Here is a 26,774-nt window from a genome sequence, read left to right as displayed (position 1 = left end):
CCGGCCCCTGATAGGGTAGGACTGGAATAGGAAGTGCTGGGTGGGTGGATTGGGCAGGTCTAGCACCTTGGCCTTCCATAGGGATATGACCCTTGTGTCAAGGGATTGAAATTGGGAGTGGCATAGTGATGGACTGGGATGTTGTGGAGATTGGCTGGGCGATGGAACACAACTGTAAGAGGGATGTAAAGGATCTTGGGTAGGATGTCTCTCATTTCAGGGTATGATGAATAGGTAATTAGAGCCCTAGGGTGGTTCAGTTGTTCGAGTCCATGGTGGTACTTGGTGATGAAGGGGACACTCCTTTGTGGCTGGTTTATGGGGGTGGTGGGAGAGTTGGGTCTGTGAGGAAAAATGTCACGGGAGATCTATTTGCAGATTAAGTCTGGGGCATAGTGCCTGTCTGTGAAGGCCTTGGTGAGACCCTCAACCTACTGAACAAGGGAGTTTTTTGTCACTGAAGATAAGCCATTGCCGGGTGGCCAGGCTATATGGGAGGGATTTTTTGGTATTAAAGGGATGACATCTGTCAAAATGCAGCTACTGTTACTGGTTGGTGGGTTTAATGTGGACAGAGGTGCAGATGGAGACATCAGAGAGGAGGAGGTAAACATCTAGGAAGGTGGCATGCTGGGTTGAGGAGGACTACATGAAGTGGATGGCAGACAAGGTGTTGAGGTTCTAAAGGTATGAAGATAGGGTGTCCTGGCCCTTACTCCAGTCCCATTGTCCTTCAGACACAAACCCACTCCCTCATTCCTCATACACCTTACTAACCCAGAACTACTTCACCTTTGCAGGGAAGGTATACAAACAAATCTACTGCATGGCCATGGACACTCACATGGCACCAACCTATGACAACCTTCTTATGGGTCATTCAGAGGAGATTTTGCTAGTCAGAACACCAAACTGTTAATGTGTCAGGATTTGCGAGGAAGGGAAAGCAGTGGGCACCCGTTGTGAAAAATCGAACATATTTTAAATGCATGGATGTTTAATGCCCTTAAAAAGGAAAGGCAGGCCCAGAGAAGCCCCCGAAACTGAATGGGCTGCTGCCCAAGGGAGCAGTACAGGAGAGCATCTGGTCGAGTTGGAAGCTGCCAGCAGAAGAGAGCGGACGGCGTGTCCACTCCTGGCGGCAGGCCACGGTTCCACCCCCACATGATTGTTTCCAACCCTCCCTATAGGACAGCCAAGTTGTAGACACATAGTTCGGTAGCGTCACCTCGTCAGCAACACGTGAGTTTAGCTGCTGATGGTTCGACATATGAGTTTCAAAGTGGTTCTGTCCGGTTTTGTGCAACATGTCTGATTCGCTGCAACTGGCCGCCAGGCAGAAGGCACTGACGAACATCGAGTAAAAAATAAAAATGGCACTGATGAACAACGAGTGAAAAATAAAAATCAGATTTTTATACTACCAAATCCATTCAGTAATGGCCCCCACTGTACAAAACCCCTGGTCAGATTCGGGTTCAAACTGCACAGATGGGTGTTACCCTAACAACACATTCTCTCCTCCTGTAATTATCCCGGCCTCAGCCTGCAGTGGCCTACTGACTGCACACCTTCCACCCAACAGTTTCCATCCCTCTGTCCTATAATGTCCTTCTCATCACCCACTCTGTTTATTTGCCGCCCTCTGCCAACACATTCGCACCTCTTTCTCCACTCCTCTCCATTTTTGCTCCTTTTCCCCCCCACCTCCCTTCTCCACAACCTCCTGATGCCGTACCTGTTGGCATTCTAGTCCCTCTCTCCACCCATACACTACTATCCCTTCCTCTTTTCCACCCCCTCCAGAAATCATGTAGTGAATATGGATCAGAAATTACATGCTGTAATGCAGCTGGATTCTGTGGTAGCAGACATGCCTGCTTCTTTGGTGTTAAGCGTATCATAAAGTACTGTCGGAGGCTGGAAGAAAAATTGAGCAGAAATTGAAAAGTGGTGTGCTTCCCAAGCTACTGGAAGTGGAAAAAAATAAGGATGACAATATTTAAAGGTAAGAAAAAAAAAGGAAGCTTTATTTTTGTGGCATAACATTTCAGAAGAAAAGGTTTGCCTGTTACTGGGCTGATAAGACAGAAAAAAGTATCACAATTTCAGTACCAAATAGGAGGAGGAGCTTCACAATTTACTGCCAGTGATGGATGGTTGGATTGGTGGAAAAAATGATCCTGTATTCACCAGTTTATCATTAGTGGAGAGGATTGTTTAAGGACTATCTTTTAGAGTTAATTGTCAAGAACGGAATTTTTGGCAAATCGTTATACAGTTGTGGTAAGAGTGGTTTAAATTATAAGATTCTCCCTTCTAAAATGCTTGCTTCAAAACAAGAAGCTGAGGCACCCACATATCAGAAAAGTAAGGAAAGAGTTATCATACTGGCTTGCAGTAATGCAGCCAGCAACCACAAATTTAGGCTTACATTAATAGGAAAATCATAGAAACCTAGAACTTTCAAAAACCTGTAAAGTCAGTGCTCCTAAATTACATTCATCAAAAGAAAGCATGGATGAATTGAGAAATCTTTAAAACCTAGTTCCAAAATGAATTCATACCAGCTGCAGAGAAATATTTGAAAGACAACATAACCAAGAGAAGCTGTGTTGCTTCTTGATACCACGTCTTTGTATCCTGTCAATGATGGACTTGCAGATGGAGATGTCAAAGTGTTATTTTTACCACCAAATGTGACTGCTCTTTGTCAGCCAATGAACCAGAGCAGCCTTGGAATGGTAAAGAAGTACCATCACTGCTGTCTTTTCAGTTCGTTCATATCAGTGACTTATAATACTGAAGTCTACGTAACAAATTCTGAAAAGGATTGACTTGCTAGATGGCACATCATTTGGCCGAAACGTGGGAAGAGATTCCGAACATATCACCCTTCAGGTCTTGGAAAATTCTTCTAGATGAAGAATGTGGACATTTGAACTTTGAATCTGTGTGTGAAACCAAAGTCAAAGAAGAAAACGATATTGTTTCATTGCTCAAAAATGTACTAGCAGACAGTGAGGATGCTGATGCAGAGGATGTCACAGAATGGATGGCAAATAATGAAGTTGATGAACTAAATGACAACCATATTGTGTAAATGGTGACACGGGGAAAGTAACACAAGAGGCGGCAGCTAACTTGTATGACAGTTGAGGCTGCATTGCAATACATAATGAGCACAAGCAAGCAACGCCAGTTGATATCATCTGCTTATGTAAGTGGAGGGATATTACAGCACAGAACAGGGCTAAAGGAGGGAAACAGTCATCTATTGAAGATTTTTTTTCTCATTTCAAACCTGTAAGTTTCATCTTTTTTGTTAGGTCTGGCCATTCACATGTGTGTAATCATAAATTCATACTTTACAATGCAGACTGTTTTATGTTTACTGTAATAATGTTTGAAAGGTGCAGTATGTATAAAACAAATACTTATAACTACCATGTACTACATTATGATGTCAGAACAAGTTAACAAAATTAGCTTTTGATATCAAAAAAATGGATGTTTTGAATGGTACACCTGGCCTTAAATGAGAATTTGTAGAACTCCAGCCCATCTGGCTTTTTTCCTATCCGGCTTGAACTTCAGCCACATTGGGCCAGATTGTCAAGGCTCTGCTGTACCATTAAATAGAAATGTGACCATATAAATGTTCAGACATTACATTTATTATGTCAAGATCTCAACCAATCTGTGGATGTTTATAATACATGGTGGTGGTCTTGACATGATAAATTAATGTCTATGCTGGCCTGAAAAACGGGAATATTCTTTGTGTGATCTGACACCATTTACACATCATGAAGGTGAAACTTAAAATACATTCTGAAACGCAATAGAAAAGGCATCTAATGACTTAGGAGAGAGAACTAATGCATCTACGAGATTTTTTAGCTTTGATTATCCCATTTTTTATTATATGCTTCTTCGAGTCAGCCTCATGTTCCTGCTTAGCCAAGATGTAATTATGCAATAGAATTTTAAATACCCCATACAGTCATCATTTTTCACTTCTTAGTAGGACCTTGCCTAGTACAGCAGTTCAGGTCTCCCCCATTGTTCCCCTATGCTCTGTCAAGAAGCATGGGACTTCATTTCCATTTTCCAGTATGATATATAGTTTTGGTGAATTACACTTACGATGTAATCAGCCACTACTTGTGCAGATATCAGTGATCCAGTGTTGTCTTTTCCCAAAGCAGCATGATAGTGTCATCCTGAATGAGAAACTCAGCAAAGTTACTGAAATCGGGCACTGAGAATTCTTGTCTCAAACTGAGTATGTAGCAGTTAATATGCTGATGATTTCATACTATTTGAAAACTCCAAATGATGGAAGCTCCAGGCAGGAATATCAACAATGTAGGAAAAGACAGATTGCCACTTACTGTAAAGAAGACATGTTAAGTTGCAGACAGACACACACACACACCATTCATACACATAAGCGACCATACCTCAAGCACATATGACCACTAACACCAGAGTCTTGGGTCAGAATGCAGCATCACATGATTTTTTTCCCCGTTTTTCACCCATTTCAGACTCTTTTAATTAAAACACAAAGGACCACATAACACAATTCAACAACAAGCACACTTTGAACCTCTTATACACAACTGAAAAAATAACAGAGCTGCTGTCTACATATATTAATTGCTGTTTGTGAGTGCTGAAAGAGAGTTTCTAAGTATTGTTTGTTGAAGAGTGGTTTCAGTAATGTATTCAATATTAACAATACATATGTATGTTCAAATTGTGACTCCCAATTTGGAAGGAAGCTCAAAAGATGCAAAAAGCATTTTGAAAGACCACTCAGCATAGTAGCCAGTGCCTGCTTGCTTGCTTTACTTTGGAAATGCACTGTATGTACAATTAATTTATCCCAGAGAAATATTATTATGATATTATTATATTATTATGGTATACTGGGTAGTACAGACACTTAATAGCCATGAGCTAGATGGTCGAGAGTCTACTGCACGTCAATATTTTGAAAAATAATCTGGCAAAATGTTCAGTTATTGTGTATGTTTTCTCAGTGATAGTACAATGTGAAGAGTAATATGTTTCAAGCAGTGAATGAAAGTTGCTGTTCCACACTATCCTGTTTTCATAATCACATGACATTTTAAGTTAAAGAAACTCAATGACTACTCTAAAGTGTGTCCCTGGAGGAAATGTCAGTATTCATGGGTATGAGAGGGATGATCATCCAGAGCAGAAAAAGTCTAGTAAACATGGGCTCTAAAATGCATCTCTCAGTAGCTATGAGCACTTCCATTTTTGTTACTGTGAAACAAATCTCTTCTACTGCAAGTTCTGTGCTTTCCATATTTGGAGAGGTTGGTTGTATGGACCAAAACAAGAAAAAAATGCCCAATAAATGAGAGTCCTTTTTTGCACACCTTTGAGTTACTGTGAAACACATCTCTTCTACTGAACAAGTTGTCATAGTGCTTACAGTATGCATTTTAGAACCCATGTTTACTAGACAATTTTTTTTTGTTTTGATCCATAATACCCCATCACTAAATATGGAAAGCAAAGAGCTTGCAGTATAAGAGAAGACATGTTTCACAATATTGAAGATGAAGTAATTCTCATAGCTCTTAAGGTATTCATTATAGAGCCACTGTTTGGCTTTTTTGCTTCAAATGATCATTCATGACATAACCCTAAATATTGTGACCATTCCTCCTGGACACCCTGTGTACACTGAGGAGACAAAAGTCATGGGTCAGCAATATGCACATATACTGATGATGGTAGTGTTACATACACAGTGTATAAAAGGGCAGTGCAGAGATCTGTAATGTCAAGAGAGTGCCCAGAATCCTAGATTTCAGGCATTACTTCTCACCGTGGACACTGCAGTGGCTGACAGCCTTCACTTAATGACTGACAGCAGCAGCGTTTGCATAGAGTTGTCAGTATGAACAGTGAAACAACACTGCTTGAAATAATGTACTATGAACATATCTGTTAGGGCAGTGTAGTGAAATTGGGTGTTAATGGGCTATGGCAGCAGACCACCAATGCGAGTGCCTTTGCTAACAGCATGGCATTGCCTGCAGCACCTCTCCTGGGTGCATGACAATATCGGTTGGACCATAGATGACTGGAAAACCATGGCCTGGTCGGATGAATCCCAGTTTCACTTGGTAAGGACTGATGGCAGTGTTTGAGTATGGCGCAGAGTTGTGGAGCTATGGACCCAAGTTGTCAGCAAGGCATTGTGCAAGCTGAATGTGACTCCATAATGGTGTGGACTGTGTTTACATGGAATGGACTGTGTCCTCTGGTTCATCTGAATTGATCATTGCCTGGAAATGGTTATGTTTGGCTACTTGGAGACCATTTGCAGCCATTTATGGGCTTCATGTTCTCAAACAATGATGACATTTTTATGGACGATAATGCACAATGTCATCGAGCCGCAATTATTTGTGATTAGTTTGAAGAACATTCTGGACAATTTGAGGGAAAATTTTTGTCATCCAGATCGACCGACATGAATCCCATCGAACATTTATGGGATCTAACCGTGAGGTCAGTTCATGCACAAAATCCTGCACTGGCATCACTTTTGCAATTATGAGTAGCTATAAAGGCAGGGGACTTCCAACAAATTGCTGAATTCATGCCATGTTAGGTTGCTGCACTCTTATGGACAAACAGAGGTCCGACAACATATTGGAAGATACCTCAAAGCTTTTGTCACCTCAGAGTATTAGCACGTATTAAAGTGCACTTGATGATGGGCAAGATGAACACAGGCACACATTTAATTTAATTTAATTTACAAACAAAACCATTAACTTTGTGGAATGTTTGTTATTTACTTTTATTGATGTCTGTTCATCTTAATATTTGTTTTATGTACAAATATACACCGGTATGTAATTTTAAAACATAGAAGTATGTTTTTTTTTTTACAACATTTTGTTTGTTAGAAAAAAAACTACTTGTTAGATTAAAAAAAAAAAAGTTGTCCAGGTGTATGTTGGTTATAGTGATGTATTTTCAAAAAAGTTATGTTCATTTACAGATGGCACTGAAAATCCGACAGGAGTTATTTGGAGAAAATAATCTTCATGTTGCTATAGCCCATGAGGATTTAGCGTACGCTCTGTATGTTCACGAGTACAGCTCTGGCAGGTTCGGACTGGCTAGGTAAGGCTTAATTTTAAGGTAATATGTTCATAGTTGATTTCACAGCAGTTAAATAACACAAGGACATGATCACCAACTATGGACAATGTAGTGAGTGTTTTGTTCTATCTAGTTAAATGTCGGATAGTAGTATTAGCAGTGAGGAATGTTTATCATCATGATACAGATGGATGCAGCACAAGGTGCTTTCCCCAAGCGTGAAAATACCATTGCCTTCCTCACAGATCAGAAACTGTTGATTTAATTTTATGTTGATAAACTAGGTAATTATTTGATTTAATTTTGATTATGATTTTCCACTGACGTTACCAGATTTCATCACACTAATGGTGGAATTTTGATAGGTATTGCAGTGACTCACTAAAGGTTGCTGAAGCTACTGGTAAACTTCCATTCTTTGATTAATTATTTTCATGATCTGTGCATCGTGCTCATAACAACTCACTATAATGAAGCATTTGTTAATGAATATGTCACCACAAGAGACTGTGTGATAGTGTTTTGTTATGTATGATTATTTTTTCAGGGAACATGCAAATATTGCAATCCAGATAATGCAGAACATTCTCCCAGAAGATCATCTGATGTTGGCATCAGTGAAGAGGGTCAAAGCTCTGGTCTTGGAAGAAATAGCACTCGATGGACTTTTATCCAGCTCTGGTATGATCATATCTCGGAAGGAATAGTAGACATACTGCTAAATCACTTGAAAAAATAGATCAGTAAGACACTTTAAAAGTAGCTGATATGTTTTTCCAAATAATTTAATCCATAGCCACAGAGCTCAAAATGTTATGGATAAAATAATGTTAGGCTTAAATGATTATTCATTTAACATTTTTGTTTGTTTTAAAGCATGTTTACTAGTATTCAGATCTATGGAGATATTCAAAATTGTTAAGGCTTTCGTGGCCACTTGTTGACAAAGTGCCTATTGGCTCCTGTCTCGGGTTCTTCGGCCAACATTCATCTAATGATTTTTCTGACGTTTCGCCAGCACGAGTGGCTGGCATTGTCAAAGCTTCACCCTCCATTGCCGGTGGTGAACTGGAGCCGAGCTCGCGGCCGCAGACTATATGTACCTGGCGCGCCAATGTCCGAGGGCTTCTCCGCGGTCATTTCCAGTGCGGTTCTCCTCTTGCTACCTGCGACGGTCATTCGCTGCAGTACGGGAAGCCAGGATTCGTTTACCTTAAGGCTTTCCTCTTTCTTGTTCGAACTGTTCGCGTGTTTTTGTATTTCTACAGCTTCTCTGAACAAGCATGTGTGATAGTGCTTCTCTACAGCCAGAACTTCCGTGTTGGCGAATTTTATTACGTGGTCGGTCTCGTTCAGTGCGTGCTCTGCCACGGCCGATTTCTCCACCTTCCCCAACCTGCAATGTCGCTTATGCTCTTTGATCCTGGTGTTAATTGATCGTCCAGTCATTCCGACATAAACTTTTCTGCATGTGCATGGTATTCGGTATATTCCCGACATTGCAAGTGGGTCTCTTTTCTCCTTCGCCGATCTAAGACACTCTTTGATCTTCCTTGTCGGTTTGAAAATCGTCTTTACGCCATGTTTGCGCAATATACAGCCGATTCTGTCCGTCACTCTGGGAATGTATGGCAGAAAGGCCGTACCCGACATTTCTTTTTCTGGTTCCTTACTTCGCCGAGTGTTTGGCTCTGTTACACTTCTAATATAATTTGTGGAGTACCCATTGCTCCTCAGGACAGTTTCCAGGTGTTGTATTTCTCGTTTGAGGTGATGTGGCTCACATATTCGTCCTGCTCTCATTACGAGCGCACTGATCATCCCTCTTTTCTGGCTCGGTGGTGGTTTGACAGTTTGTGCAGGTATCGGTCCATGTGTGTCGGTTTTCGATACACGCTGTGTCCCAGGTTTTCGCCGTCCCTTGTGACCAGCACATCTAGAAATGGCAGTTTCTTGTCCTTTTCCACTTCCATGGTAAATGTTATGTTGGCATGGAGGCTGTTCAAGTGTCTTAGGAAGTCACCGAGCTGTTCTTCACCATGGCTCCACACCACGAAGGTATCATCGATGTACCTGTACCACACCTTAGGTTTGCAAGTCGCCGAGTCCAGTGCCTGTGCTTCAAATTGTTCCATGAAGAAGTTGGCCACCACTGGACTGAGAGGACTACCCATGGCGACGCCTTCCAGCTGTTCATAGAAATCGCCATTCCACGTGAAATAGCTCGCGGTGAGACATGCTTGGAAGAGCTTTCTGATGTCTTGCGGGAAAATGGAACCGATGTGCTCCAGAGCATCACGGAGTGGCAGTTTCGTAAATAACGAAACAAAATCAAAGCAGACCAGATATTCGTTGTGAAGTGCATGCTGCCAGGAATTCTCTCTTCCATCTTGTTATTGTAGTCATTCTGTGCACACAGTTTGTAACTGCTTCTTTCAGATAAAAATTGTTCATTGTTTTTCATTTCGTAAATTTGATTTTCAAGAAGTATGGAAAATGGGAGAAGGCACAGCTTCTTTGGAAGGTGAGTGATAGAAAACTTATGAATCCGAGACAAAAATAACTTTTATTAGCACATTTAATTACAAAATGTAGTTAATGTAACTTTTTAAACATAGATTTGCATGCAATACTGACATCTCTTAAAACATGACTATTTTCCTGCTCAGAAATATAGCATTTTCCGTGACCATAAGCAAGGTTTCAGTTTGTGAATGTTGGATTTCAGGATAGTCTCTTAAAGTTCTTGAGCAGTTGAAGGTTTATTAACGTAAACCCTGTCTTTCAGATACCCTCGCCAAATGAAGTTTGTTGCCATTATATCATTTGAATCCAGAGGACAAACCATTCAACATTTTTTAAGAGTATTTGAGCATCAAAAATTTGTTGCAAATATCTATAGTTGCCCTAATAGTGTGTACAAAGGTTCTGTTCTGTTGGAACCATACCTCTGTCTTCCATGACCTCTGCTCTACATAAAGATGCTCTTGATTCTTTCTGGCTGACCCCACTCATTTTCAGAGAAATATTGCATGATAACTCTTTCAGCAAAACTGATATTCCAAGTAACACATTTCTAGGGCTGCTGAAATTCTTAGTACTCTGAAATCCGTAGTTTTCTTTTTCTCTTTATATATCCACTTAAATGAAAATGGGCGTTCTCAGTCAATATCAGATTGTTCTAAAAGTGATTATACTTTATTCATTGTTTAATTTGAATGATGTACTGCAGCTGCTTCTGAGTATCTGAGGGCTGTAGAGCTCAAATCATTTGATTCTGTTTTGAAGCATTTTTAAATCTGCTTTCAGAATCTCTGAAGTGATGATGTGGCATGCCTAGTGGACCAATGCAACATTGCGTAGAAGCAAATGTATCTACAGGGGTGCTCATCTCAACAGTTACCACAATTCTATTGGTGTTGACTGTGTACTTGAACCTCTTTCTGGAAGACTCTTAACTGATCAAAGTTCTTTCTAACATGATAACAAGTTTCCAAATAATGTTACTGCAGGGAGACACTCTGATATTAAACAATTTCCTATATGTCCTTTGAGTTGCAATAATCGAAAAGATAAAACAGGGTGTATACGCTCTGTAAGATCTGGGAAAAACATGGAATTTTTCAGAATTCTTGGAATTTTTCAGTGTTTTAGTTTTCAATTAAATTTGTAACTTTGATTGCTAACAACTGATAGCCTGACAAAGAATATTACTCTACCTGCTATTGCAGATTTATATTGCAGCCATGAAATGTAAACGAGAGAAAAAAATAAAGTTAAAATTAAGTTGCAAAGGAAATGCACCAGTTACAACAAAATAAGCTGCACACTCAAGCGTCTGCCAAGAGCAAATGTGTTAAAGGTATTAGGACAAAAGACTATGCAATATTTCATAACAGCAAACTGCTTGCGATGAGTGTGACATCACAATTGTTTACGTTAGCGTCGTTGGACCAGATGCCAGCAGGCTCATGTGGCTGCGCAGTTGAGTCACATATGAACAGTAAATTCTCCTGCTTCTGGCTACTTGAAGTGTGGCTGTAGCAACCTGCCAGATGCTACCCGGAAAAATTTTTCTGGTTCGCAGTGTTTGCATTTAGTGATTTTGCTCTTTCCTCTTCGTTTACAGATCTCACGCCAAATGAAAACAAAACGGTTTTCTGTGGCCGGGAGCCATCAATTGAATTAAAATAGATTCACCTAATTACGGAAGGCTAAAATACATTATTTGTTTCAATTTTTTGGTTTTATTTTATTTCCAGATTTGTAATAGTCAGGCATTAATCAACAAGCAGAACGGTGAAGTTATATTCTTCAGTTTGCTGAAGAAATTTGGCTGTTATTAATCTTTTCTGCTGGGGCAGTCAATTTATTTGAAACGAAGTGTTTTTTGTCTAGTTTCAACTGTTTGCAGGATTTCAAGCACACGTATTCTTCTTCTGGCATGTATGGCATTAACGATAATAAAGAACCAAATGTGAGATAATGCGGTATTGGTACTCAAAGAAAATTTACATCTTGAAAACTGCACTGAAAAGCGTAATATCAGGTTGAGGCCTACTTCATTGTGAGTCTGGACTTACAAATACACACTTTAAGTGGAATTGGGTGTTTTAGTATGGTTTACGAAATTCTGATGCTCTTGGAGTATCATCTGATGTCCTGTTTCTTTTATGATGTTATGTAAGTTCTCTTAATGCTTTTAACGTACAAACATGCAGACTTCCTACGTCATCGTAGCTGCACAAGGGCAGTAACAAGCTGCTGAAACAAATGTGTTTCTAATAGCTCGTGGGAAAATATTGCGAATGGTGGTTTGAAAAGCACCACTTTCAATGTAAATTTCCTTTTATGCAAGATGAATTATGTTGTGTGTGAGAATGTGTGATGAATTTCTTAAATCATAGAGCAGCTGACTCTTGTTTAAAACTTAAAACTTTACTGGCACATTTGTTTGGGGGGGGGGGGGGGGGGGGGGGGGAAGAAGAGAGAGAGACCAATTTATAAGTCAAAGTTTAGCTTTCCTGGTTACTAATTGATCTTGGAGACCAGTATTATACGTGAAAGTGTAGCTTTTCTTGTAGCCATACTTGCACATTAATTTAAACAATTAACTTTTCCTACTTGTGTGTTTGCGCTACTTAACAGTGATGTTGCTGTTGACTGACTGCATCACGTGTTCTGTGCTCTGAGTATCTGCTTTCATTGACTGGTGAGATCACGACATCAGCTATGATTGACTTCCAAAAGGGCATCACAATCTCGATTTCAATGCCTTGGAAATTAATGTGCAATGTTTGGTGGAATTTGAATTTATACTTTTGTAATATGAAAATATGCGGTGTACTTCTTGTTGCACATCAATTTTGTTTTTTCCCCGCTTGTGATCGTTTACTAATGTGCTGGGAAGTTCAAGCCGATGCATGAAACATTAACCCTTCAGTGGATTGACAAGTTTCACAGCTCCGAGGGAAAGTATCCTGTCACGTAACGTGGAAAAAGCGTGTTTTCATCTGGGGAAAGTGTATTTTTAACCAGGAAAAATACGGGAATTTTTTTTTTTTCCCCTTATTCGGGTGTACACCCTGTAAAACAGAATACATGGTGCTTCAAAAATTGTAATCTGATTTCACAAGGTTGTATCGTCTACATGAATGAAGATAAAAATAAGAGTTAGTTTTAACCTTTGCATAGGACTACAGAGCTTTTCTTTTTCTTTTTTTCCTCAAAAGAAGCATCTGTTTTTATACGACTGTATGTTTTACATACCTAGGGGTACTTTTTAGAATTACATTTTGGATAAAAGTTTTCATTTACCTTTCACAAATGTTGAAAATGCTGTGCACTAGACACATGACAAACATCCAGACAATAGTCAGACTCACTCCACACTTTGTGAGCATGTCGTAAGTTGCTGCAGTCACTGATGTTGCTATGCAGTGTCACAGTTACCCAAAATAGTAGAAACAGTGCAATATCCCATGGTGTTTGAAACTGTGAAACCTATCAGAATCAGAGTAATAGACCTACCTAGATTCTGTCACACTCCCTTTACAATCCCATGTTAACTGTAAATTACACAATGAAATCACTATCTTGTACTGCCGTAATGTAGAATTGTAAGGTGGGAAATTGCAGTATCTTACTATATAACTATCTGATGAATCAATAGAATAAATTAGTGAATTGAATGTAACTGTGAGCTCCTTCAAATAAAATGCAAATGAAACATAAACCGATTATTTATTATATTAAATAATTACAAAGTATTAGTATCAACATTCTACGAAAAACAAAGTTAATTGCTGACGACAACTAACAAGTTAGGCAAGTGGAGGGATGGATACTCTGTCCTAGGTGCTCATTAAATCGTTAATCCACTAGTATCCAACAACTGATTTAGAAACTCCAGTGGTCAATTGAATACCATATGAAACAATACTAAGGCATGAGTTGGGTTTAGCGGAGCTGTGCCAACGGTACCTTTCCTGTCTAAAAATTAACCTCCATCTAGTGAGCCGTGCTGCTGTATTCACTCACTAGTCTGCTGTGGCAGTAAGTCGGAGGACCATGGTCATAGTGGAGAATCAGAATCTCACTCATCAGGACTCTGACACTTTCAAGTGCTAAGACGTCTCGAACCAGTGATCTGTCCCCATTCACCAACAAACCAAGAGTGTCTCCTTTTCTTCCACCAGCTCACGATGTGGCAGTTTGTGCTAGTCTATCGGCAAATGCCAGTCAGGAGAAATTCCTTTTCGCCAGTAGCGTGTCAGTGACACATTTAACAAATCCCTACCCTGAAATGTCACCAGTCACAGGCCTTCCTTGCTAGTTTATCCTAGAAATTTCTGTTTGATGCCAGCCGATGATGGGTGAATCAGAGTATAGTTTAACAATCTGAATTTCCCGGGGCCAAACCACATTCCAAGACTTGTACTTTTCCATCATAAGTTGTAGTTTCCCAGCAAGCACTTGAAGCTGTTGCCCTTGGCCATCTCGAGAGGCAAGTCTTGCACAGGCTGCACATTCAGAGGAGTTTGCGAGCTGTGCATTTCTCACATATTCACAGACTGGAACTATTAGCCCCTTTACCAATGACCACAGAAATTTTGTAAAATACATTTCCTTGTTACAATTCAACATAATGAGACTTTAAGTAGAAGCAACCAGTGTCCTGCCTATTGCCGGTCATGACAAGCTGCAGATAAATGTAATATAAGTGGAAGGAGGCAAACAAGATAGCTTGTAACCTTCCATAACCTCCCTCTTACAATAGAATTTTGAGATAAAACTGCCACTTATCAAGACTGGTTGTAGCACCCATATAAAACACTGAAATGTACTGCATTGAATGGTCTAGCAGAGATGGAAGCAGAATAAACACTCCATAATCAGGCACAGGATAGCCCACTCCTGCACACAATTAAAATATACACTGGCCTGAGATTGGTGGTACATAGTATCTGCGCCAGCAGACTTAATAAGTACAATAATACCAGCGTACCAAGGAATGGCTGCTAATACAATTACTAGTTTCATAGAGTTACAGTTTAATATGAAGTCATCAACTAGGGCTCTGGCCTCAATTTTATGTTTACTATTTTGCGCGATATGTGTATTCTGTACAAAGATGACAGGAGGTCTATTCGTACAACTTTAAAATCCAAGCTATTCTTGTTTGAATAAGTTACAGTTTCTGCCTCGTCCCAGTAGAAGACTGACCGAAAAATTTTCTGATAAGCCGTAAGATTTATTGCCACTGGAATGATAGCCGTAAAGAATGAGTTGGTTGCTACTCTGGTTACACTAACATGAACATCATTGAGAGTTAAGTTCTGGGCATACAAATGACGTTAGGCAAATTATCTAGCATGTAACAGCGAAATATCATAGGTGTGGTTGTGATTTTTGGCTCACTACACTTAGGTTGGTGTGTCTTTTCACAGTGTGTGGTGAGTCAGAGGGCTGTGCACTACTGTATGTGTCATTGGAGTGAGGCCCATAGTCTCCATTGCTGTTGCTGTTCCATAAGGCGCAAATCGTTGGACAGCTGTGGGCACATCCTAGGCCAGCACTATCAAGGATAGCAGTAGCAATTGCTCAACTGTGTCCATCAGTCATGGCCTCCAGCATGGACGTCAGGGTTATCCTTTGGTCTCTGTCCTCTTGGCACGTTGAGTCTCACCCAGGCTGGCAACACCTATGGTGTTAGCTCGTCTGTACAGAATTGCTGAGAGCTCATGAACAATAACATATGAAATGAAATAGAGGAGGGTCAATGTCTGTGTACCCTATGTAAGGCACTGACATTGGAAGTAACCATTGCAGGGGCACTTGTACAGACAAATAAGTGGATCCCTGGAAAGCCCAAAGTTGCAGAGCCACAACCTGGCTATTATGATGCTCTCCAAAGGGAGAAAGACAGCGGCACAATGCCAGCGTTAGGGGTGGATTAGTTGGCCGCTGAAGTCGTTCGTCCTTTCCGCTACTCGTGTTTACATTGGCGCAGTTTTAGTGTGCAACTGGGCCTCTGTCTATTATCTGGCCGCTACCACCATGGGGAAGGGTGTGAGGGGTGGGTGTAAAGCCTGGATTAGCACACCTTTCATACTGGTGCCCTTGTAGTGGTGCTGTCTGGCCGAATCTGCTCAGTATTATGGCTATGCGTTGTTCAGATTCTACATGGCTGGATAACATGACATGAGACACAAGAACTGACGTAAACAAAATCACTATGGTGAAGCCCCTATTTTACGTTTTTGTGCAATCCAGAGCTAAAAAATGCAAAACTGAGGAAAATGCAGAATTGACATGAAAAAATGAGTTTAATTCCCCAGTTGACGTAACAAGCTAATTAGAAGTTGACTTAGTGAATTTCCGTACACTGTGTACAACATAAATGTGAAAAATAGCTCAAGCGCTACAGTTTCGCTTCATGCCCTCTATGACTGCTGCCAGTCTTCCCGATCTGCAGTGTGCTGTGCAAAGTACATATGTGAGTAGTGTATGTAGTTGCAACTGTATCGTGTCAGATTTGATCAAAATAGTCTTTAAAATGTACTATCGCAGAACCCATGTTCTATTTCCATGTAACATCTTTGTCACAGCACATCATTTGCACAAAAAGTGTATTTTTAGCACTTCACAAAATGCTTTCACCCCTACCTGCATTCCTGTTACTGAAGGGCCACTCCTCCTTTCCACACATCCAGTACGCGAATTCATTTTACACGTGTTAGTGTGGCATGGTGACTGCACTGGCTATTGGGTAACTTAATAGGTTTCCACCCAATAAGAGTTCACTAGCCAGAAATGGGCGATGTTTCCTTGATTATGACTGAGCATATTCTTTGAGACTCAGTGTTTGAATTTAAAAGGTTGATGATTGATATTGTTGCTGAACACAATACATTGGAAATATATGCAAAAAGGTGAGACTGAGTTATAAGTGGTGCAAGAAAAGGTAGTGGCTTAGCTCCATCATCACATATTGGCTCAGTCCGGAACACTTCACTTCGACTGTCATGTTTTTGCTGTTACAACCTAGCAGTAGTTGTATCATAATTGCATGGTGAAGCTAAATGTTGCAAGTTGTGCTGGCAACACTGTTTGTGGATTATGTCAGCATTTCCTCTCTCATGTCTCCACACTCCGCAACAGCCTAAAATAGTTCCTTAACTCTGCCACCATAAGTGGTGTGAACCCTTTGTTTTTTGTGCCACTAATAACTTATTCGGTGACGTAAATGTCAATAGGAAGAAAATGGGATGAAGTCAAACGAGATGTCGGTTAAGAATGTAGAGTTGAGGCAAACGTCATTAGGAAGAAATGTTAGAGGGAATTTTTAGCATTGATCTTACAGGGTTTTCAAAGGGGAGTAAAAATTTATGTTTTATAATCGCAAAAAATGTAAAATCTACAGACACCTCTTTAACTAAGCCGTGGCTACCTAAGAGATGTACATGTCCACACACACACACACACACACACACACACACACACACACACACAGTGCATTCATGTCATTGGGATACTTAAGCTAACTATGCGATTACCTATTTACCAGTGAAATTAAAATTGTAACTTGACCCTGTAAATGAAATTTATGTGGTTAAAGACAGAAAAATGCAGGTCTTCTTATTCTACCTTGTCTGCACCTTGTCTTTATTTCAAACTTTATTGTGTTCTATTGAACATGTGTTAAAAATCTAAGCTGTTGTGCAAAAGGATGAACTGTTCCTGGAATTAAAGCAGATGTAAACATTGGCGTATCATCTTTTTCTCATAGGCCGTGTCTCCTCACTTACGCTCTGTCCACCTGCAATAGAGATAAGACACATTTCTAATATACTTGATAAGTGCCAGTGCTTCCTGGCATCACAGTTCATAAAACGTAACAAAATCTCCACTCTCCAGACATTGGTCCATGCAGTGGTGATGTGAATTTTTTGGAAATCAAAGTGGAATCCTGAACTGCTAAACTGCCACGGTAAAGGTAACAGATGACAGCCTGCACGTCTACTTCTCTTTGTACTAAATCATCAAAATTTCCATTACAGTATGTCATGCTCTGGCATGTAGGCATATGAATTGAGCACCCACCGACTTTCTTTATTTCTGTCTTTCTGCTCCCCCCCCCTCCTTCTCCCCCCCCCCCCCTTCCTACACACATACACCTCTATTTACACAGATTACCTAACAATAACCCACTAACACAAAGCTGCGTACCAATGAAAATCACTGAGTTATCTACTTACCCTAATTACACTAAACTATATACTTCTATAATCTAAAAACAAAGATGATGTTACTTACCAAACGAAAGCGCTGGCAGGTCAATAGACACACAAACAAACACAAACATACACACAAAATTCAAGCTTTCACAACCAACGGTTGCTTCATCAGGAAAGAGGGAAGGAGAGGAAAAGACGAAAGGATGTGGGTTTTAAGGAAGAGGGTAAGGAGTCATTCCAATCCCAGGAGCGGAAAGACTTACCTTAGGGGGAAAAAAGGACAGGTATACACTCGCACACACACCCTTATCCATCCGCACATACACAGACACAAGCAGACATTTGTAAAGGCTTGTCTGCTTGTGTCTGTCTCTTGAAATCCACCAAAGATCTTCCTTGTTCTATCTACCATCTATTTGACTGATTGTGTTACTTCTCATTACTATTTGAAGGGTTTCAAGCTCAGTAACTACAGAAAACACGGTTTTATTTCATAGCACTTGTTACAGTAGCATTCACATTGTGTACATGTGCTGCAGAGAGCGGCAAAGTCTGTTCACTCCAAAATGGAAACAGATGGTTTAAGAGTCTTTTATCAGTCCCCAACATCCTCCCCACACTGGTCTATCTCAAGGCCCTTCCACTACTTCTCTCTCCCACAAGAGTCGTGGTTTGATGTCCCCTTAAGGGGAGCCGGAACGATCCATCTCCTAGATGTTAATTTTAGCAAATAGAAGAAACATTTTTTCTGAAACCATTAAACATATTGCTCTGAAATTTGGACTACATGTTCAGTGAATATTTCTCTTCAAAGTTATAGTACCATGTTAAGAAATATTTATTGGTTTTTGTTTTACAGTTTTTTCAACACATGCTTATTTGTTTTCTCTAAAATTTTGCACTTTTTCTTCTACAACTCTTGAATTATACAATATTTTTTTTACAATTTGTTATAAAAATGAAGAAAAAGAAGTAAATGATAATGTGTATAAATTTCATTGATATACTGTTAGCTTTTTGAGAAAATGTTCCTCAAGGATGAAAATTTTAAAGTTACGGGAAAGGCTTCCAAAGTTTTTTAATACATTCCTGCCCCATATGATGGATTACCAGCATCCTTTTCTTTTTCCAGTGTTAGCTTCTTTTTCGTTGGTCTTTTCTTCCCTTTTGCTGCATGTTGTAGGCTTTTGTATCGTCTCCCTGCACCTCTTAGTCTTTCTTCATCAAGTAGGCGCATTGTGGAAATGGTGTTGTGTCCTGGTTGGAAACCTAAATGTTTCAGCGCATCACATTTGATAGTGTTTCCTTCATTGTATGTTGCCACTGCATCATACACTCCAAAATGCAATGTTTTTATCTGTACAAACACACTCTGGAAATCCTAATCCAAATTAAATTATTTACACTTTCATTTGGATTATGTGTTTCCCCATGTAAACACTTTTCCAATAAACTTGGCTGTGATAAATCTATGAATATGGGCTTAATTAGAACAATTATAGCATTTGGAAAACTGTTCTTATGGGCATATTCCTTTCCTGATTGGTACTTACACCATGAGTCGTCACCTGTGGGGCACAGTGCATGTTGTGGGTGCTCATTTGTTGATGCAGTATGAAAAAATAATGTCCATACTGCTCTCCTCATATGCTCAATGCTTCTTGTATTTTGCCTAATTGTACACCCATAATACCTCTGCAATCTATCAATTGCTTCATCTGCCAATCTTCCTCTTCCTCCAAGGGTCTTACCATCACTAAGCTTCTGGGATCCTAATGTCTGCTTTAGTTTGCGCAAGCGAGCCCCCATGTGCTTCTGCACATGTCCAGTGCACTCCTGTTTTTTAATGTGAATTTCATTGCCATAAGGTTTGAGTTCCTCTACTGCTTTATATCCCTTAGAATCACCATCTCCTAGATAGTTAGTGTATCGTACATTATAGCACTCCTGATAGCACTCCTGTGATCTGGAAAAATTGCTTTCACTCCCTCTACTTCCATCGCTCCACTCGTGCCGTGAAAATTTGCTTAACAACTTTCACTATGTTTGTCCTTGGTATTGCCCTTACATCTACAATGTTTCGAGAGAATAGCGACATCAATTACTTTGCAATGTCTCCACTGGTAGCTGTCACAACTCCATTTGGAGATTTATGACCTCTACGTTGCCATGATCCATCTAAAGCAACAGTTAAATCTCTACAATTACCATTATCTGTCACAACTTCTTCAACTGCTTCTTCATTGTTGCTTGAGCAATATCTTCAGCAGAAGATCCCACCAATTCATTATAAAACCCAAGCTTGGTTGGTGGTTTTGGCAAGTTCATAATTCCACATGACATTGTCCCTGCAGCACTGCCCTTGCCAATGCAACGCAAGCCATACACTAGCCTAACATTTATATCATACACCTTCTTTCCACTATTACCACCATGAGGAATACTGTTAGAATTAGAAAACGAAGCTTCTGCAGCACATTTGTTACACTTCAATAACATTTTACATGCCAGACCAATGTGTGAAGTTATTTTCAATTCCAGCCCTCTTTCTTTGCAAACTTGGCATGTTTCAAAATATTAGAGAGCAAGGAAATGTTAATTATTTCATTCACATCATTACTGTCACTTTCATAGTTTTCAAATTTTTCTTATCTGTCACAGTTTCTTGCTGGAAGTACTTCTATCACATTCATTTGGAGTAGTCGGTGAAGCAGTCTTAGCAGCATCTCCCTTCGAAACAACAAAAGATTTCTTCTTCCACTCATTGTGCCTTTTCTTAAACACTCGATTGCTGAAACGGGGCATTGATATCCACAAACCAAATATGTAAAACAGGTACGAGCAACACTCATTAAACAACACGAAGCAAACTCCACAAGTCAACACACACGGTATAGCGTTTATGTTTACCGATATGAATAATTGCTTGTCATAGAGATAATGCCATACAACAGTGGAAATCAAAACACTGTCTAATTCCGCAAAGATACCCTGCTTGCAGCCAGCTAGCGGCGCCGTCAGAGGTGACACACCAAGTTGCTACAACCGTTTACGCGGTGCGTAAACTTTTCAGCAATAAAAAATACACTTAGAATACACTTAGAAGGGTGAAACTTGATTTGTTTTATTCAGAAAACTTCAAATTATTTTATAGTGAAAAAACCAAATAAATGTTAATTTTATCGTTTTCATCGTTTTGACTCTCTTTAAAGAAGAATGACTTCTCCAATTCTGTTTCTTTTTCTCGATGGATATCCTTACGCTTTGTGGTAGCTTCTTAGCAGTAAAACATGTTAATTTTTCCTTCTGCACCAAATGTCCTCATTGCCCTATTGTCTCAGACAGAACCCCTTAGCTAGATCCTTCCTAGTAGTTGCCAGTTCTGGCCCGCATGTAACAGCTACCAGTTTGCCACTATTTAGGAAGTGTGCTGGTGTCAATGCCCTGTCTTTCAGTGCTGAATCTTGAATTTATTGTGGCTTCTGTTTTGATCAGAATGGTGTTTAGGCTCTCTCCATCAACATGGAGGGACCTAGCACCTTGTTCCAGTAACACTTGACGGAGCCTATCTTATTCCCACCATTGTTCCCACCAAGCCACCTGTGGTAATGTGTGGACACAGTAGTTATTGTGTTTTAATATACTGGACTGTGTTGAATAACTCTGCCAGTTCTGTGTTTGCTGCATTAAATGTTGTAGCATTGTTTGAATAAACAGTGAGTTATAGGCTTCTATGTCTTGTAAAACATTACGTGGCCACCAGAAATCTATTGGTGGACATATCAGTGACAAGCTCAATAAGAATTGCACTTGTTGTGGTGCATGTGACTGGGACCCTGTGGGATGTCTTTGTTTTGTGTCCAGTTTCAGTTAATGGTTCAGCAAAATCAATGCTTGTTACTGTGAATTATCATGTGGGTCCAGGATTAGTGGAACATCGATTTATTTGTGGTGATGACTGTATATTATTTTGTAGGGCGTAAAAGAGTAAAGAACTTTTCAAACAACTTCTTGTCCTTGCAAAACACAAAACTCTTGAGACAGTTCTCACACTCCGAAGAAGTCCTCTTATATGGATATGTTTGATCGGAATCTGCTTCTCTGTATCGGACAGTGCAGGGCATTGTAGCCTCCCACCGAGCTTAATCATACCATCAGACAGGAAAGGGTTGTATTGAGCAACCTTTGATGCTTTCAGTAGCTGTTCCTCCTCAATCAGTGCAATAGTTCGGCAGTGAATAGTTCCTCTTGAACTCTTCTGACCCAAAATGTATGGAAGGATTTTAATTCCAGAATGCTCAAATTGCCAGTAGTTCTAATCTTGTTCTTCGTGATATCAATAAATCAATGTACTATTCGCCAGTATGAACGCAGATTTGTTATATTGAGTAAGGATTCTGTGATGGTGATCAAAGTGATGTTTGTTTGGGTTTTCTGCTTCTGGTATTGATTTAGCTGGAACTGGGATGTTCTGTAGCTAATACTGTTCGTCTTTGGAAAGTCATGGTGGATCACACCATCGTCTGTCAAGTGTTACCAGCAGATCTGCTTCTAGTCCCTGTGTGAGGTGATCTGAGGGATTTTCTCTTTCAGGTCAGTACCTTCAGTCACCCGATTAAAAATGAAGGCTTTCTATTTGTTTGAATTATTTTGTACCCACCCGATGTGACTGTTGGGTCACTCCACAAATTAGCTCTGTTCACATCAAACCATATTTCCTGGCAAAAGTAATGAAGAACTCGTGAACTGCACAATGTGGAAATAATTCTAACCTATGTAAGGTTACATTCTTGATAGCTGCCCATTTGTTCTTGTTGCAAATAACATGTGCTGCATAACCAATTTCTGCAGTTATTGGTAGATATGAAACAGCACTGTAAGCTCTTTCAGATGCATCACAGAACACATGCTCTAAGTTAGTTATACCTATCCATCTGGGAATGCGCAACAATGACAAGTGGTGAAGTTTTGATACCCAGAGTGCCAAGATTTATGAGCAAAACTTCCTCCGATGCAAGACCCCTCAGCCATGTGCCTTTGAAGATTAGTTTAACAACAGTCCCAATGTGTGTGAACAGATACAGATGGTCGTAAAACTGAGCTACTGCCAGTTTGTATTAGGTCTGTAGCTATTTTGTGGTAGATAGTGGAGATAGTCATGTGCAGTAGTCCAGTTAATTCCCAAGACTCGCGTTGTGGGCTTGATTCCAGGATCTGTGGCATACTGTATTGCCTTTGGGACTTTTGAACTAGTTGTATGTTTGGAAAGAGGAAGGCTTAATTTGCATTTGCAAGAGTGCTATCAGTTCATGATAAACTTCCGCTGTCTAGTCGCCATCTCTCACACTTGCTAAAAAATCGTGCATAAATGTAGAATTCTCTCTGAGGGCTGACATTTTACGTATTTATCACTATCGTCATTTTTTCTGTTTTCCGTCTTTCCTTAGAGTTGCTTTATATTTGTAGAGGTATGTTCCATCCATGCAACTAATTGACAGCAGTTTATTTATTTCCATACGCGTTTTGCTTCTTTTATTTGGGAAGCGTCTTCAGTGGCCTGTAATATAGGTTTTTCTTTTTATACATACAATAAACATATTATGTGGTAGATACAGTATGCTGCTATGTTACATTTTGTCGTGTTTTGCTCTTGTTTTTTATATTAGAATCAACTTCTGTAGCACAAGTTTCATATGTGAAATTATCGTATGGTCCTGGAGATGTATTCGTTAGTTTCCGTGCTCCAGCTGGCCGATTTCTGGCGTTCTTTCACCCACATTTGTCACATTGCGTATATTACTTGCACTTTCCATTTTGTGATCAACATATGTGTGTTTTCGGTGTGTAGTGTTGCCAACTGTTGTTGTGTTTTTATTTGTCATCTTTTGTTTGTGTTTTGTGTGTGGTTTGATATTTTTTATTTGTTTTGTGTGTGTATATTTCCTGTGTGTGATTGTGTCGTTCTTTCTGCACACTCGTGCACGTCTGTGTAAATGTCTTTTTTTTTTTTAAATATATATGTGTGGGGTGAGGGAGGGGGGGGGGGGAGAGAGAGAGAGAGAGAGAGAGAGAGAGAGAGAGAGAGAGAGAGAGATTCATTAGATTCATTAGATTCATTAATCATTTATCCTGGTTACATTTCAGTTTGTTATTGTTGTGGTAGCTAGCGTGATCAGACAGTTATTGCTTATATGGATTTTGTCATTGAGTACCTTCTTTTCCATTGTGACGGCTCTTTGTATGTGAAAGTTTTCTTGCAATATCAGGAGCTTTTTGTTGTGATTATTCACTCTGATAACTGTAATGTCATATCCCACATTGGATGGTTCATGTCCATGTTTTATCAGGTGTTCGACGAAGGTAGAATGGCTGTTTTCATATTTCCAGCTTCTTATATGTTCCTTATATCTAGTTTTGAAGTTCCTGCTTGTCATCCCCAAATAAACTGATTTACATTCTTGGCACTTTAGCTGGTATATGCCTGCTCCGTGGTATTTATCTGATTTGTCCATTGTGTGTAAATGTGATTGGAGTGTGTTTCTTGTTCTGTAATCTATATGTGATCCCTGTTTCTTTAGTATGTTTGCTATCTTGTATGTTGCTTTGTGTTTGTATGTGAAAGGATACCATTTTTTTCTTTTTTTCATCACACAAACATCAAAGAACCCCGCAGACACTACAGCACACATAGAAATACAAAACAGTAACACTCATTACATGAATAACAGAAAAAATGGTACACTCAAACACAAAGCTACATACAAGATAGCAAATATACTAAAGAAACAGGGATTACACATAGCTTACAGAACAAGAAAAACACTCCAATCACTGAACGCCTGATAAAACATGGATGCAAACCATCCAAAGTGGAACGTGATATGACAGTTATCAGAGTGAATAATCACAACAAAAAGATCCTGACAGGGCAAGAAAACTTTCACATACAAAGAGCTGTCGCAATGGAAAGGAAGGTACTCAATGACAAAATCCATATAATAACTGTCTGATCATGCTAGCTACCACAACAATAACAAACTGAAATATAACCAGGATAAATGATTAATGGATCTCTCTCTCTCTCTCTCTCTCTCTCTCTCTCTCTCTCTCTCTCTCTCTCCCTCTCCCTCCCCTCCCCTTCCCCCCCACACACACATGTACACATATATAAAGGGTGAGTCAGGAGGAAAGGTACATGCTTTGAGACGCGATAGTATTAATGATTCTGAACAAAACAACTTCATATGAACGTATGCCCTATTGCTAACGGTTTCTGAGATAGAAGACATTTAATATCACTTTTGTATGTTTTTCTTTAATAGCTCAGAACCCCACACTCCAATGAAAACGTGTCTTGGTACACACTTAAATTAAACTTGCTACAAAAAAAAGGTCCTATTTATTTTTTGGCCAGGATGAACAGTTTGCACGAAGAGATCGCGAGAATATTGAAAGCCTCTCACTGTAGCTTGGGTACTTTTCGTAAGCCAGTTTGAGGTAGTTTCCCGACATGATTGACCACAAGCGTCCTGTATCAAAATTTCCATCTCAACTTCCTCTATCCTGACGTGGTAAGCCGGCCGCTGTGGCCGAGTGGTTCTAGGTGCTTAAGTCCGGAACCGTACTGTTGCTATGGTCGCAGGTTTGAATCGTGCCTCATGCATGGATGTGTGTGATGTCCTTAGGTTTGTTAGATTTAAGTAGTTCTAAGTCTAGGGGACTAATGGCCTCAGATGTTAGGTCCCATAGTGCTTAGAGCCATTTGAACCATTTGTTGCTGTGGTACATGGTAAACAATGACAATGAATAATGCAGAAAATAAATAGAAATCTGAAAAATATGTAAAAATCAGCCAACCGGTTGCATAGGTTTTCTGTATACCTTGACCAGGTTTCATCACCTCTAACGGTGACTTCATCAGAAGGTAAGGTAATTACATGAAGAACATATTGTCAAAGATCTACAGTAAAAGTGTTCTATCTTGGAAACCATTTGAAATAGGGCATATCCACATCAAAGTTTTTTTGTTCAAAATTACTAATGCTATCACCCATCAAAATACGTACCTTACCTTTCCTCCTGACTCACCCGGCGTATTAAAAAAAAATTACACACAGCAAAATGCACGCGCGCGTACACACACACACACACACACACACACACACACACACACACACACACACACACCCATATATAAAAAATAATGATACATTCACCTACAGCAGAATGCACACACACACATCCATATGCACACGCACACACACACACACACACACACACACACACACACACACACACACCACAAACAAAAGACGACAGATAAACACACAACAACAGTTGGCGACACAACACACTGAAAACACACATATGTTGATCACAAAATGCAAATCACAAGTGATATATGCGATGTGACAAATGTGTGTGAAAAAATGCCAGAAATTGGCCAGCTGGAGCAGGGAAATTAATGAATACATCTCCGGGACAACAAGCATGAGTTATCAGTGCTGGAAATCGTAACACCGAACGATAATTTCACATACGGAATTTGTGCTACAAAAGTTGATTCTAACCTAAAAAATAAGAGCAAAACACAACAAAATTTAACATAACAGCATATTGTATCTACCACATAAAATGTTTATTGTATGTATAAAAAGAAACACGTATTGCAGGTCACTGAAGACGCTCCCCAAATAAAAGAAGCAAAATGCGTATGGCAAGAAACAAACTGTTATCAATTAGTTGTATAGACGGAACATAAATCCACGAATTTATCACTATTTTGTGCTGCTAGCTCCCTTTTGGCTACTGACAAAAGGTATGGCCTTGGTGGAAATCCAAATGACAGATGTTTGAAGCTGTATGTTATAA

General features: G+C 39.7%; 1 protein-coding gene across 1 annotated transcript in view; it reads left to right on the top strand.

Moving 5' to 3' along the window:
- LOC126412523 (amyloid protein-binding protein 2) overlaps positions 1-26,774 on the top strand; it is a 125,128-nt gene that overhangs the window by 75,205 nt on the left and 23,149 nt on the right. Inside the window, exons 8-9 of the mRNA XM_050082164.1 lie at positions 7,061-7,185; positions 7,712-7,845. Coding sequence (XP_049938121.1) covers positions 7,061-7,185; positions 7,712-7,845 — 259 coding nt within the window. The remainder of the gene's footprint in view (positions 1-7,060; positions 7,186-7,711; positions 7,846-26,774) is intronic.

The sequence above is a fragment of the Schistocerca serialis genome, chromosome 1, assembly GCF_023864345.2.
Source record: "Schistocerca serialis cubense isolate TAMUIC-IGC-003099 chromosome 1, iqSchSeri2.2, whole genome shotgun sequence".
NCBI lineage: Eukaryota > Metazoa > Arthropoda > Insecta > Orthoptera > Acrididae > Schistocerca > Schistocerca serialis.
Note: the sequence above shows the minus strand (reverse complement) of the source record. Positions and strands in the feature narration are given on the sequence as shown.